Source organism: Ursus arctos, unplaced genomic scaffold, assembly GCF_023065955.2.
Source record: "Ursus arctos isolate Adak ecotype North America unplaced genomic scaffold, UrsArc2.0 scaffold_26, whole genome shotgun sequence".
Taxonomy (NCBI): Eukaryota; Metazoa; Chordata; class Mammalia; order Carnivora; family Ursidae; genus Ursus; species Ursus arctos.
Genome location: NW_026622941.1, coordinates 35,594,662 through 35,609,761, shown reverse-complemented (window position 1 = coordinate 35,609,761; position 15,100 = coordinate 35,594,662). Strand labels below are relative to the sequence as shown.

The 15,100-nt window shown below is 37.2% G+C and overlaps 1 protein-coding gene across 1 annotated transcript in view; it reads left to right on the top strand.

The window, feature by feature from the left end:
• LOC123001231 (uncharacterized) overlaps positions 1-3,404 on the top strand; it is a 67,691-nt gene extending 64,287 nt beyond the window's left edge. The window contains exon 4 of the mRNA XM_048216871.2: positions 20-3,404. Within this exon, the coding sequence (XP_048072828.2) occupies positions 20-58 (39 nt within the window). The 3' untranslated portion in view covers positions 59-3,404. The remainder of the gene's footprint in view (positions 1-19) is intronic.
• Positions 3,405-15,100: the final 11,696 nt, after the last annotated feature.

The following is a 15,100-nucleotide window of genomic DNA, read 5'->3' as shown; positions in this document are numbered from 1 at the left end:
GTGATTCTCCTTCTTCCAGCAAATGTGCACTGAACATCCTGTACTTTCTGGGTGTTGATGATACAGAGGTGAATGACAGCAAATTACCATGGGGTTCTCCAAGTGTAAAAGGTAAGAGTGAGATCTGACCAGGACGGATACTGTCCAAGGCAGAAGATAAAATGATGGATTTAAGCCAAGTATTTAGACTTTCTTCACCATGTTGATAATGCAAGCCTTTGAAAGCTTTTAGGCGGCGGAATAAGCTTACATGTGTGAATACACTAGTGTGTATTACACTACAATGTGGGTGTGTTAGAAGGTATGGCGGGATAGGGGGAAGGGAAGTTGGAAAGTGCTTCTAGAGTTCCAAGAATAAGAGTAAGGGTCTGAGGTACAGTTAACAGAACGTAGTTGAAATGTGCTGGAGAAACTAAGTATGTGGACAGATTGGATGAGTGAGCTCGAGGAAAGCGAATAATCTAGAATCACTCCTACATTTGTGACTGGAGCAGGTGAACCTTAGGGCCAACCATCAAATAGGAAATTGAGGCAAACTGCTCTAAAGCCAATTTGACAGATCAGAAGATGCCAGATTATTTGGTAAACATGGTAGCCTCTGATGGAGCCAAGGTGGTGTGGTTTGTGATTTCTCTTTCCCACAACAGTTGCTACCTGATGGCATGTTATCCTGAAAGGAAGTCTTAGGCCAAATTCTACTCAGGACTAAAGCCCAAACATGATTAGCAAGAAGGCACAAAAACCATGTCATACTCTGTACCAGGAACCCAACCAGCACCTTGTAGAAAAGGCTCAGAGGAAAGATTTTGGGACTTTCTGAGAGAAGGGTCAGCCACCCATCTAGACTGGTTAGGTTACAAAGTGGTTTGTGGACTGGGGGCAGGTGGAACCATTGACACGTTAGCCTCAGGCTCTTGCTGGGTTCTTATTTCATGTTTGTGGAAGGGTAGTGGAGACTGTAGAACATTTCTAGCCAGTCATCTTTCTTGAACACATTCATTTCTTTAGTAATTAAAAAAAATTTTAAAGAGCTCTAATATCCCTTAGGCTAATGACATACTCTGGTGGCTTCGATTTTGATAATGATAATTTAAATGTTTAGTAACCGTCCTTGGAGCTTGATTTCTGATAAGGTACTTCAAATACCAACTAAACCCCTCTAGGAAATAGATTAGAATTGGCTTGTACAACTGTTTAAAACTTAAACACACTCCACACTGATAATAAAAAAAAATGTTTTGAAGTTAAATTATTAATATAATAAGAAGGTCTATGGGAAAGTTGTAAATACGCTAAATATAAAGTGCTTTTGGGGTCCACGCGTATATATTTAGCAGATATTTACATATTCAAATCTAAAATTCAGGAGAGACATTTTGGAAAGGTAGAATTAGGCATCATCAGTACAAAGGGCATAGATGAAAAGGAGGGACAAAATGAACTGGACTAAGCAATGTACATATAGTTAGAAACTCATTTGAATAATCTGTCCTGAGTAAATTGCTTGATTTCTATTCCACATGCGTAATTATCAGGGGGGCCACACTAATTACTTGTATAAACTTATTAATCTTCACAATAATTCTGTACAGTATGTATTATTAATCCATTTCTGTACATGAGGAAACCAAGGCACAAAGCAGCTAATTGCCTAACACCACACAACTAAGAAGAAGCAATATGGCACCTGTGCCTTTCATTTAAAAGTCATGTTAGCAACAGAGACAGGTAGGGGGTTTTACTAGGTGAGTGAGACTGCTGGGATTTTCTTGTATTTGCTCATTTTTTAATATAGAAAATCATGTTATTTTCCCTAAATAAAAGCAAAAAAAATATTCTGTTTCTTCCTGTATAAGGCCTGACTCTGTTTTAGAGTTTAATGAAGCTTCTTAATAAACAATGTGGTCATTGGAAAGCAGCATTTGTAAATGGCTGGTTGAAAGGGAGGGCAGATTGTGACAGGAACCCGAGGCAGGAGTCTCAGGAACAGGCAATGCCCGATTCTGTCGCCAGGAAGGGAATTCGATTTTTGGCTCCCTGACACAGTCACCGCAGAGGAGCAGTATTTGCATAACTCCTACCAGGTCATCCTTACTGATTGCATCTCTCCGGAGGGCTGTGTGTCCTCCTCCCTGTGCCGCAAGAGGTCTTGAACTGAATTTACAGGTCTCCTGGAGCTGCCAGGTAGAGAGAAATAGCTCACACCAGCTGCAGCACTGGGTCACAGTTGTGAATTATTTGTGTGGCTGCTGAGAGCAAATTCAAACAGCATTTTCTCTGGAGACAGACACAGGCTGCTGGGGCAGTGTGGTGCCTCCACTCCTTAAGGTGGTCCCACTGGATGGGTCTACTCTGCAGGAACTGCGCTGGTAGGAGGGATTGGGATCTCACATGCACGAAAAAGCCCTAATGTTAGACCCTTTCTCGTTCTTCCCAGATGATTTTACCCACTTGGATAGAGGCGGGAGTCTGTGGACTGTGAGGTTATACATACAGACCACCAGGTTCAGATCCCAGGTCCACCCTTGCCAGTTGTGACACCTCGAGGACAGTGTCTTCTCTCCACGCCTTAATTTCCTTATGTGTAAAATAAAGATTATAGTAATAGGTAGCTCACAGCTATTGGGAAGGTTTTAATAGGTGTAAATGTTCAGTGAGTGTTAGGGGCCATTAAGAGAGTAAGACTAAGAAGTATAGGAGAAGACATTCATCATATAACTTCAGTTATATGGTGGTTCACTACAAATTACTAGGAATTTCATCATTATCTGATAAACAGGACAATTATATGACAGTATGTACTGGATGTGTGTATTTTTCTATTTGAAGCATTTTGTTTAAGAACTAGAAGACAAATTTTTTGGACCACGCAATTTTGAGTAGTTCTATTTGGGTTTATCTTTATTTCTTAATATGCAGAAGCCTCAGGAAATGGAAGTGGTCAGGGTCATTTACCATTTCTGAAAGGTTTGGTGTTCGTGATGATGACTGTCATCAGAGTGAGCCCTAATTTGTGTTGCATATGGAGTGAGCTGAGCATGTTTACTTTTTACTTCTCTTTTATTATTAGTTTACTTAACAATGGAATATAACATTTAACTATACCGTTAGAGATTGCAAGTCGGCTTTTTTTTTTTTAAAAAAGATTTATTTATTTATTTTAGAGAGTCAGAGAGCACAAGCAGGAGAGGCAGAGAGAGAGAGGGAGAGAAAATCCTAAGCAAATTCCATGATGAGTGCAGAACCCCACCTGGGACTCGATCTTATGACCCTGACATTGTGAGCCAAAATCAAGAATCAGAGACTTAATGAACTGAGCCACCCAGGTGCCCTGCAGGTAGTTTTTAATTGTAAAGCCCTTTGAGCTCTTGTATAGAAGATGACATATAATTACAAATTATAGTAATGTGAGCAATAGGTTTTATCAAAGATGTGTTTATTTTTTATCTGAGCTAGATGATTAGCAGGAGAAATGTATGGTCTCAGTGAACTATATCCATGGAAACATCATTCTGTTACTTTTAAGCTGCTGGAAGCTTTAATTTGTTTAAAAATTTTTTATTTAAAAATTTTTTCAGCTTCATTGAGATATAATTGATACATGACATTGTGTAAATTTAAGTTGTACAATGTAGTGATTTTATATATGTATATATTGTGAAATGATTAACACAATAAGATTGTTATGTAGTTATAATTTTCTTTAGTGGTTACGAACTTCTAGAATCTACTCTCCTAGCAACTTTCAAATGTACAGTACAGTATTGCTAACTACTGTCATCATGCTGTTCATTACATGCCCAGGACTTCTTCATCTTATAACTAGTAGGTTTGTACCCTTTGACCACCCTTGTCTGTTTCCCACACCCCTTATACACCACACCTGAGAACCACCGACAGTTCCTTTGTTTCAATGAATTTGGCTTTTTGAGATTCCGTATCTAAGTGAGATCATAAAGTATTTATTTGTCTTTCTCTGTCTGTCTTACTTCACTTAGCATAATGCCCTCAAGTTTCATCCATGTTGTTGCAAGTAGCAGCATTTCCTTCTTTTTTATGGCTGAATAATATTCCATTGTGTGTGTATGTGTGTGTATCACATTTTTTTCTTAGTAGAATTTATTTCGTAGAGCAGTTTTAGATTTACAGAAAAATTGAGCAGAAAATACAGTTCCCATATACCCTCCTGCACAGTTTTTTCTATTATTAGCATGTTACATTAGTATTGTATATTTGTTACAATTAATGAACCAATATTAGTATGTTACTATTAACTAACTAACATCCGTGGCTTATTCAGGTTTCCTTAGTTCTTATCTAATGTCCCTTTTCTGATCCAGGAAACCACATTACATTGAGTTGTCCTGTCTTCTTCGGCTTGTCTTGTCTGTGGCATTTCCTCAGACTTTTCCTCGTCTCTGATGACCTTGATAATTTTGAGGAAGACTGGTTAGATCGAACGCCCCCCTCTATTGGAATCTGTCTGATGTTTTTCTCATGGTTAAACTGGGGCTATGGGTCTGGAAAGGAAGAGCACAGAGATGAAGTGTCATTTTCATCACATCACAAAACTCACAAGCTTTGTGACTGCTTATGTTGATCTCAATCACCAGGCTGAGTAGGGTTTGTCAGGTTTCACCACTGTGAGGTTCCTTTTTTTTTTTCTTCCTTTCCACTCTTTGCTCTTTGGAAGAAAGTTTCTATGCCCAGCCCATATTGAAGGAGTGAGGAGTTATGCCCCTCCTTTCCTTAGGTGGAATACCTACATAAATTTTGGGGACTTCCTCTGAATGGTAGTTTTGTTTTTCCCTCTCCCCCCATTTACTGAGTCATTCAGTTATTTACTTCTATCAGCATGGACTCATAGATTTTATGCTTTGAGCTATAATTCAGTTCTTTCTTTCTTTCTTTCTTTCCTTCCTTTTTTCTTTTCTTTTCTTTTCTTTTCTTTTCTTTCTTTTCTTTTTTTTTCTTTTCTTTCTTTTTTTCCTTTATTTTTGCTTGAATTGTTCCAGCTTTAGCCAATAGGGAGCCTTTTCAGTTGGCTCCTATGTCCTTCTGACATATCTCCTCAGTGTGCGTGTTTGTGTGTGTGTGTGTGTGTGTGTGTGTGTGTGTTTTACTGCTGTTGGTTTGTTTTTGAGCATGTCCTTATTTTCTGGCACTACGAGATGCTCCAGGCTCATCTTGTATATTTTCCGCCCGCAGTCCTAGAACCAGTCACTTTACTAAGGAGGCTTAGTTCCTTTTACAAGAGAATGGTATTAAAAATCATGACCTAGATACTAAGCATGCTTATTGTTACTAAGACATCATTTATTTTAGATCCTCAGTTGACAGAACGAAGATATGTATGTATGTATACTTAACCATATGAATATATATATATACACACATATATATTTCTATATAGATTAGAAATATATATATTTCTATATAGGTATAGAAATATATAGATTTTCTCTCTATATATATTCTAGAAATATTTCTATATGTTACCATCAGTAACTATATTAAATTAAACTGAGTTCATATGCTCTCTCCAATTCTAACCTATTAGTATATGGATCATTCTAGCCTCTTCCCCTTGCTTATCCGTAAATTACCACTCCAGTAGTGAGAAACCTAGCTCATACCATCTGCTGTCTATTTACTTTATTGTTCAATTCCAATATATATGTATAGTTGTATCAAATTTGTTAAAATGGTAACCTTATGGGGGCGCCTGAGTGGCTCAGTCATTAAGCGTCTGCCTTCGGCTCAGGGCATGGTCCTGTGGGATCGAGCCCCACATTGGGCTGCTCTGCTGGGAGCCTGCTTCTTCCTTTCCCATTCCCCCTGCCTGTGTTCCCTCTCTTGCTGGCTGTCTCTCTCTGTCGAGTAAAATCTTAAAAAAAAAAAAAAAAAAAGGTAACCTTATGGGATATAATGCTTATATGCAATTCTATTACCAAAGTTATGTAGGTTAGCATATTTCCCCCACCACCCCCTTCAGTGAGGTTGTTTCATATATTTTAATATAATTATATTTTCTTGTCACAGTCTACATTCTTTGCTGGGATCTCCCAGACTCCTAAATGATGGTTTTTTAAATTTGCATACACTGGGGCGCCTGGGTGGCTCAGTCGTTAAGCGTCTGCCTTCAGCTCAGGGCGTGATCCCAGCGTTCTGGGATCGAGCCCCACATCAGGCTCCTCCGCTGGAAACCTGCTTCTTCCTCTCCCACTCCCCCTGCTTGTGTTCCCTCTCTCTCTGGCTGTCTCTGTCAAATAAATAAATAAAATCTTTTAAAAAAAATTAAAAAAATAAATTTGCATACATTAAGATTCACTCTTTGTGCTATAAAGTTCTGTGAGTTTTGACAAGTGCATAGTGTCATATATCCACCATTTACAGTATCAAACAGAATAGTTCCACCGCCCTAAAAGTCTCCTGTGCTTTGCCTATTCATCTCTCCACCCCTTATTTGAATCCTTGGCAATCATGATCTTTTGCCATCTCTATAATTTCACTTTTTCCCAAAATGTCAAGTATTCAAAAACAGTTTGAGTCATACAGTATATGGCCTTTTCAGACTGGTTTCTTTCACTTACCAATATGCACTTAAGATTCGTCCATATGTTTTTGGTGGCTCATTTATTTTTATCATAGATTTTTTTCACACATATTCCGTGGATAAACCACAGATTGTACATTCACCTATTGAGGATATCTTAGTTGCTTCCAGTTGTTAGAATTATGAATAAAAGTGCTGTAAATATCCGTGTATAGGTTTTTGTGTGGATCTGAGTTTTCAGATCAGTTGGATAAATATCTAGGAATGTGACGTTTGGAACATATGGTAAGACCATGTTTAGTTCTGTAAGAAAGTGCCAACTCTCTTCCCAAGTGGCTGCACTATTGTGGATTCTCATCAGTAATGAATGAGAGTTTCTGTTGCTCCTCATCCTCAGCATTTGGTGTTATATTTTTGAGTTTTAACCATTGTAATAGATATTAGTGTAATCTCACAGTTGTTTTAATTTGCAATTCCGTAATGAAAAATGATGCTAAGCATCTTTTCATATACTGTTTGCCATGTATATATCTTCTAGGTGTATATAGTTATGCAGTTATATCAGGTGTCTGTTGAAATGTTTTATCCATTTTTGAAGTCAGTTGTTTGTTTTCTTATCATTGAATTTTAAGAGTTCTGTGTATATTTTGATACCAGTCTTTTGATAGACTTGTGTTTTGCAAATATTTTCTTTCTGTCTGTAGCTTTTCACTCTTTAACAATGTCTTTCACAGTGCAGAAGTTTTTAAATTTAACAAAATCTCACTATTTTTTTCTTCATGGATTATATTTTTAGTATTGTGTCTAAAAACTTATTGCAAAGCCCAAGGTCACCTAGATTTGTTCCTGTTTTCTTCAAGAAGCTTTACTTGTAGGACTGTGATTCATTCTGAGTTGACTTCTTTTTTTTTTTAGAGGGACACACTATTATAATTTTGTACATATTCTCACATATAAACATAATACATATATGAAACAAAAATGAGATCTGGGGCGCCTGGGTGGCACAGCGGTTAAGCGCCTGCCTTCGGCTCAGGGCGTGATCCCGGAGTTCTGGGATCGAGCCCCACATCAGGCTCCTCTGCTATGAGCCTGCTTCTTCCTCTCCCACTCCCCCTGCTTGTGTTCCCTCTCTCGCTGGCTGTCTCTATCTCTGTCAAATAAATAAATAAAATCTTAAAAAAAAATGAGATCTTACTTTATATAATACTCATATTTCAGATGTCTTTGAAATATCTAATAAACATCTTACACTAGTAAAAATACTGATATTTAATAACAGGATGAAGTGGCAAAACACTTTCCCAAAACTTGGTTTTCTTCTCACAATCTTAGTTTTCCTTAGACATATGTATTGTAAATCCAGCATGAACAATCACCATTTCCACATCCATTAGCCCCATTTAAATCCTGTCACTGTCCTTGGATTACAGTATATCACCCTGAACTTGGCTACTAAGTACTCCTCCATCTGCTCACTCCCATCATCCCCAAGTTCACCTCTTGCCATTCACTCTTTCTGCCACAGTTATGCCAGATTTCTTTCAGTTCCTTGAACTCACTACACTCTTCATGCCTCCTGGTTTTGAACATCTGGTTTCATCTCTTTTTTTTTTTAATGTTTTTTTATTACATTATGTTAGTCATCATACTTCTATACATAGTATATGGGTTGGGTATAGATTCATTTTCTGGCATATGAATGTCAAAATTTTCCAGCACTATTTGTTGAAAGGACTGTCCTTTACCAATTGAATTCCCTCAGCTCCTTTGTCAAAGATCAGTTGGCTGTTTTTATGGGTTATTTCTGGGCTCTCTATTCTGTTACACTGATCCATGTGTCTATCTTTCCCCAACTACTATGATGTCATGATTACCGTAGCTTTGTGGTAAGTCTTGCGGCTCAATAACTTGAAGTCTTCCAACTTTGTTCTTCTTCAGTATTGTGTTGCTATTTTGGTTCTTTTGTCTCTCCACACAAACCTTAGAATCAGTTTGTCAATATCCACAAAATAGGTTGCTGGGATTTTGATTAAAATTAATTTGAGTTGTATATCAAGTTGGGAAGAATTGACATCTTAACAATATCAAATAGGGAATATTGCTTCATTTATTCATATCTTCTTTGGCTTGTTTATCAGAGATTTGTAGTTTTCTATATGTAGATCCTTTACATATTTTTTTAAGATTTAAAATTTAAAAATTTTCAAATACCTTAGTATTTCATTTTCTGGGAGCTATTATAAATGATAGTATGTTTTTTTTTGTTTTTTTTTTTTTTTGTTTTTTTTTTTTAAAGATTTTATTTATTTCTGTGACAGAGATAGAGACAGCCAGCGAGAGAGGGAACACAAGCAGGGGGAGTGGGAGAGGAAGAAGCAGGCTCCCAGCGGAGGAGCCTGATGTGGGACTCGATCCCGGCACGCCGGGATCACGCCCTGAGCCGAAGGCAGACGCTTTAACGACTGCGCCACCCAGGCGCCCCGATAGTATGTTTTTTATTTCAAATTCCAATTGTTTATTACTGTTATATAGAAAAACAATTGACTTTTACATATTGATTGATTATCCTTCAACCTTGCTAAAAATGGTTACTTGTTCTAGGAAGACTTTTTTTTTTTTTTTTTTGGTCAAGTCTTTGGGGTTTTCTTCAAAGATAATTATGTTATCTGCAAACAAAACAATTTTATTTCTCAAATTGTGTAGTTTTAATTTCCTTTTCTTGTCTTATTGCACTAGCAAGGGCTTCCACTATGATGTTGAATAGTAGTAGTGAGAGGGGATATACTCACCTTGTTCTTAATCTTAAGACAACAGCCTCTTGTTTTTGAAGATTAAGTATGATTTTACCTGTAGATTTTTATAGATACTCTCTGCCAGGTTGAGGAAATTCCCCTCTAATCCTCATTTGCTGAGGGTTTTCACCATGAACGAACATTGGATTTTGTCAAGTGCTTTTTTTGCATCAATTGATATGATCACATATCACTTTTTTCTCTTTAGCCTGTTAGTGTGGTGGATTACATTATTTCATTTTCTAATGTTGAATCAGCATTGCATATGTTGGACAAATCCCACTTGTTCATGGTGTATAATTCTTTGTATACATTATTAGAGTTGACTTGCTAACACTTTTTGCATCTATGTTCATGAAAAATATTGGTCTGTAATTTGTAGTTTTCCTTTTTATGATGTCTTTTCTTAAATTATGATATGTTAGTCACCATACAGTACATCATTAGCTTTTGATATAGTGTTCCATGATTCACTGTTTGCATATAACACCCAGTGCTCCGTGCAATATGTGCCCTCCTTAATACCCTTCACCAGGCCAGCCCATCCCCCCACCCCAAAACTCTCAGTTTGTTTCTCAGAGTCCCTAGTGTCCTATGGTTCATCTTCCCCTCTGTTTCCCCCCCTTCATTTTTCCCTTCCTTCTTCTAACTATCTCCCTGCTATTCCTTATGTTCCACAAATAAGTGAAACCATATGATAATTGTCTTTCTCTGCTTGACTTATTTCACTTACCATAATCTCCTCCAGTTCCATCCATGTTGATGCAAATGTTGGGTAATCATTCTTTCTGATGGATGAGTAATATTCTACTTTACATATGGACCACATCTTCTTTATCCATTCATCTGTTAAAGGGCATCTCAGCCCCTTCCACAGTTTGGTTACTGTGGACATTGCTGCTATGAACATTGGGGTGCATATGGCCCTTCTTTTCACTACATCTGCATCTTTGGGGTAAAAATACCCAGTAGTGTAATTGTTGGGTCATAGGGTAGCTCTATTTTTAATTTTTTAAGGAAACTCCACACTGTTTTCCAAAGCGGCTATACCAACTTGCATTCCCACCAGCAGTGTAAGAGGGTTCCCCTTTCTCCACATCCTCTCCAACATTTGTTGTTTCTTGCCTTGTCAATTTTTGCCATTCTAACTGGTGTAAGGTGGTATCTCAATGTGGTTTTGATTTGAATTTCCCTGATGGCTAATAATGTTGAACATTTTTTCATATGTCTGTTAGCCATTCATATGTCTTCATTGGAAAAGTGTTCATATCTTCTGCACGTTTTTTTATTTGATTATTTGTTTCTTGGGTGCTGAGTTTGAGAAGTTCTTTATAGATCTTGGATACCAGCCCTTTATCTGTAGTGTCAATTGCAAATATCTTCTCCCATTCTGTGGGTTGCCTCTTTGTTTCGTTGGCTGTTTCCTTTGCTCTGCAGAAACTTTTTATCTTGACGAAGTCCCAAAAGTTGATTTTTTTCTTTTGTTTCCCTTGCCTTTGGAGACATGTCATGAAAGAAGTTGCTGTGGCCGATGTCGAAGAGGTTACTGCCTATGTTCTCCTCTATGATTTTGATGTATTCGTGTCTCACATCAAGGTCTTTCATCCATTTAGAGTTTATCTTTGTGTATGGTGTGAGAGAGTGGTCAAGTTTCATTGTTTTGCATGTAGCTGTCCAATTTTCCCAGCACCATTTATTGAAGAGACTGTCTTTTTTCCATTCGATATTTTTTCCTGCCTTGTCAAAGATTAGTTGACCATAGAGTCAAGGGTCCATTTCTGGAGTCTGTATTCTGTTCCATTGATCTATATGTCTGTTTTTGTCCTAGTACCATGCTGTCTTGCTGATCACAGCTTTGTAGTATAGCTTGAAATCAGGCAATGGGATGTCCCCAGCTTTGTTTTTCCTTTTCAACATTTCCTTGGTGATTTGGGGTCTTTTCTGATTAGAAACAAATTTTAGGATTGTTTGTTCCAGCAGTTTGAAAAATGGCATTGGTATTTTGATTGGGATGGCATTGAAAGTATAGATTTCTCTGGGTAGCATAGACATTTTAACTATGCTTATTCTTGATCCATGAGCACTGATCCATGAGCATGGACTGTTTTTCCATCTTTTTGTGTCTTCTTCAATGTCTTTCATCAGTCTTCTGTAGTTTCTAGAATACAGATTCTTTACTTCTTTGGTTAGGTTTATTCTGAGACATCTTATGGTTTTTAGTGCTATTGTAAATGGAATCAATTCCCTAACTTCTCTTTCTTCAGTCTCATTGTTCGTGTATAGAAATGCAACTGATTTCTGTGCATTGATTTTGTATCCTACCACATTACTGAATTGCTATAAGAGTTCTAATAATTTGGGGGTGGAGTCTTTTGTGTTTTCCACATAAAGTATCATGTTATCTGTGAAGAGAGAGAGTTTGACTTCTTCTTTGCCAATTTGAATATCTTAAAACTGGTTTTGGTATTAGAGTAATGCTGGCCTCATGGGAAAAAAAAGAGGAAAATTTCCTCTGCTTCTATTTTCTGGATGAAATTGTAGAGAATTGATATCTTTTCTTTGTTGACCTGTGGTAGAATTCACTATTAAAACCATCTGGGCCTGGTGTTTTCTGTTTTGGAAGGTTTTTAATTATTGATTCAATTTCTTTAACAGATATGAGTCCATTAAGATTATTTTTTTATCTTTGTGCGACTTAGTAGTTTGTTTCTTTAAAGAATTAGTCCACCTCATCTAAGTTATCAAATTTATGGACATAATATTGTTCATAATATTCCTTTATTATCCTTTTGCTATCCATGATATTAGTAGTGATGATTCCTCTTTCACATCTAATAGTGGTGATTTGTGTCTTTTCTCCTTTTTTCTTGGCTAGTCTAACTGGCAGTTTACCAATTTTATTGTTCTTTTCAAAGAACCAGCATTTGGTTTTATTGGCTTGGCTATTAATTTCCCATTTTCATTAACATTGATGTCTGTTTTTTTGTTATTTTCTTCTCTTTGCTTTATATCTAAATTGATCTCCCTTCTATAAGTTTCTTAAGAAAATTTAGATGATTGATTTTAGATCTTTCTTCTTTTCTTATATATGCATTTAATGCCACAAATTTCCCTTAAGCACTGCTTATGCTGCATTACAAAATTTTTAATGAGTTGAATTTTCATTTTCATTTAGTTCAAAATATTTTTAAATTATCTCTTAAGACTTCATTTTTGACACATGCTTTCCTTTTTTTTTTTTTTAAATCTCCTAATCTGTTTGGATTTCCAGATCCCATTCTGTAACTGATACTTAGTTTAATTCCATTCCAATTTGATGAAGCACCTCCTTTAGGCACCTTTACAGATAAACGTAGTCTCTAAATGTTGTGATGATGAAGGTTAGCTGTTAATTATGCAATAAGGGTAGAATGTTATTATGAAAGCAGGTCTTAGGCCAAATTCTGCCACACACTTACTCATTTTCTAAGCAGGCATAAAACAGTGCATACAACTTGTCTTGTAATCTTATTGATACCCCATCTCTCTGCTCTCATAGGTGACTTACTGCAACTTGTATGAAATGTTTACCTGAGGCAAGTTAAACACTATCTTGGAGGCAGGATGTGGTCACCTTTCTAGTAACCATCAGAATCCTCTGATCCAGTGGCTGGACCCTCAGAGTCCTCTAGTGATTAAGTCTTTAGTGCTCTCTCTAAGAATACAAGACACAGGCTTTGCTAGGTTTTTATTCTGGGTTTGTGCAAAAATGGGAAATGTCATTACAATATCCTCAGAACTTAAATATCATTACTTTTACCGATGAAAGCTCATTTCTGGCTTTCATTATATTATGCAGTAACATCAGATCAGAGCTCACCATAGCCAGAATGCTATAAAAGGTACTTTGGAGTTGTGGCCTTTCTGATCTAATACTAACTTCTAGGTGACCACCCAAGAGATGACAGTTTCTATCAGGACATCTTACTGCCCCGGAAAGTACTTTAAATAAACATACATTTGCATCACACTGTCTACACTCAAGTATTTAAAGTAAATTTCAAATATTGTAACACCAAGATCTGGAATGCGAGGAGAGGAATCATGTTGAGGAAAGAATAATTTGCTTATGTAAATCCTGACATTCTATAAAAACATATAGCTGTGCATAGTAGGAGGATTTTTGGCCATTAAAAACAATCTCTTTTCAAATTTACTTATTTTTTTGCTTTTTTTTTTTTTTTTTTTTTTGGTATCAGGTAAAATCCTCTACCAAAAGAAGCATATAGCACAAGCTAAAAGCAGTTTTCTGCTAGCCTTTTTTCTTGGGATCTGCATGTGAGAAAATTGGATTTTCAAAGGAGTAAAAAGGTAAGATCATATCAGACCAAAGACTGGCCAAAAAAACATCACATTCCAACATGTATGTGTGTTAATTCTCACAGAATGCTACAAAAAATAGAAGGATACAATGTGTTTGTAATCAAATTTGATTCTGTGAGACTGAGACTTCCTCACATAAAATTTTATGAAATGCTTTGGGGGGAAGGAGGAAAATATGAAAAACAATTCCAGTTTGTGGGCCATGGCAAAAGACCACAATGGCATAGGCAAAATGACAGAATGAGCTGACCTGCACTAGAATCCTCTCTCTGGTCTCTCCCTTCCACGTCTCCTGCTGCCTTCCCACCCTACGGCTTGTATGAAGTATAGGTGTGTAGTGTGTGTGTGTGTGTGTGTGTGTGTGTGTGTGTATAAAATATGTGTGTATATATATATATACACATATATATGTAATCTAAGGATATAGATCCCCAGATAATTTATGTATCTATAAATTAGATGCCCCTCTTTTGAATCTGGCTATATCCCTTACTGGTTCTGCAACATTGTCCAAGCGCCTGAACTGCTCTTGGTCTCAGTTTCTTAATTGGTGATATGGAAATAATAACTGTGTCTATCACAGAGATTATTTGGGGATCAAATGACCTGATGCATGTGAAGTGCTTAACAAGGGCCCTGGCATACAGTAAAGTACTTCCGTACATGTTAACTGTTATCATTGCCAGTGCAGTATTGGGTGAGACTGAATTCAAAATTATTGTGGTAAGAGAGCTACCTCTGCGTGTTCTTTGTTGGGTCGGTGCATCAGTTTAACTTGCAGCAGGTCTTCTGTGTTTAGGTAAGTTGGTTGAGTAGTTCTTTGTTATATAAAAGGCTGATTTCCCTGGAGGAAGAAGGGCTACATTTGGTAGCCTGACAAGGGAATTCCTTCTCAATGCATCTTGGAATGTAGAGGACAGTAAATATGGGGCCATGAGGCCTCCTGGGAGGAAGAGAGACCTCTATCACCTCCCTTGAGGTTCAGTGTTTTCGGAAAGTCTATGATGAACTCCATCATTTTAGTTAATCATTTGGTAGAAAGGAACAAGGGCCTCAAAGAGATGTGAACCATATGAAAATAGAGAGTCTAGACTCAACACTGAGGTTAACAATGTTTTGGAGGCAGGGCTGCTCTCAGTCCATTGTGATGCCAAGGCTAGAGGACTCTCAAGACCCAGCACCTTGCCCACAGCATTATGCTTTGTATAGACAATGGCCCTGCACATGAAGATAACCTAAAAGATCTTTACTTTGGGAATGTAAGGATGGGCCTCTTGAAGCTTTTTCTTTTAAGGAGTATACATTCTTAAGGGTCCTCTCAGCAGTGTGGAACACCCTGTGTGACTAAGAGGAAGCAATTCCAACAGCAGCCAGTGAAGAAATATGG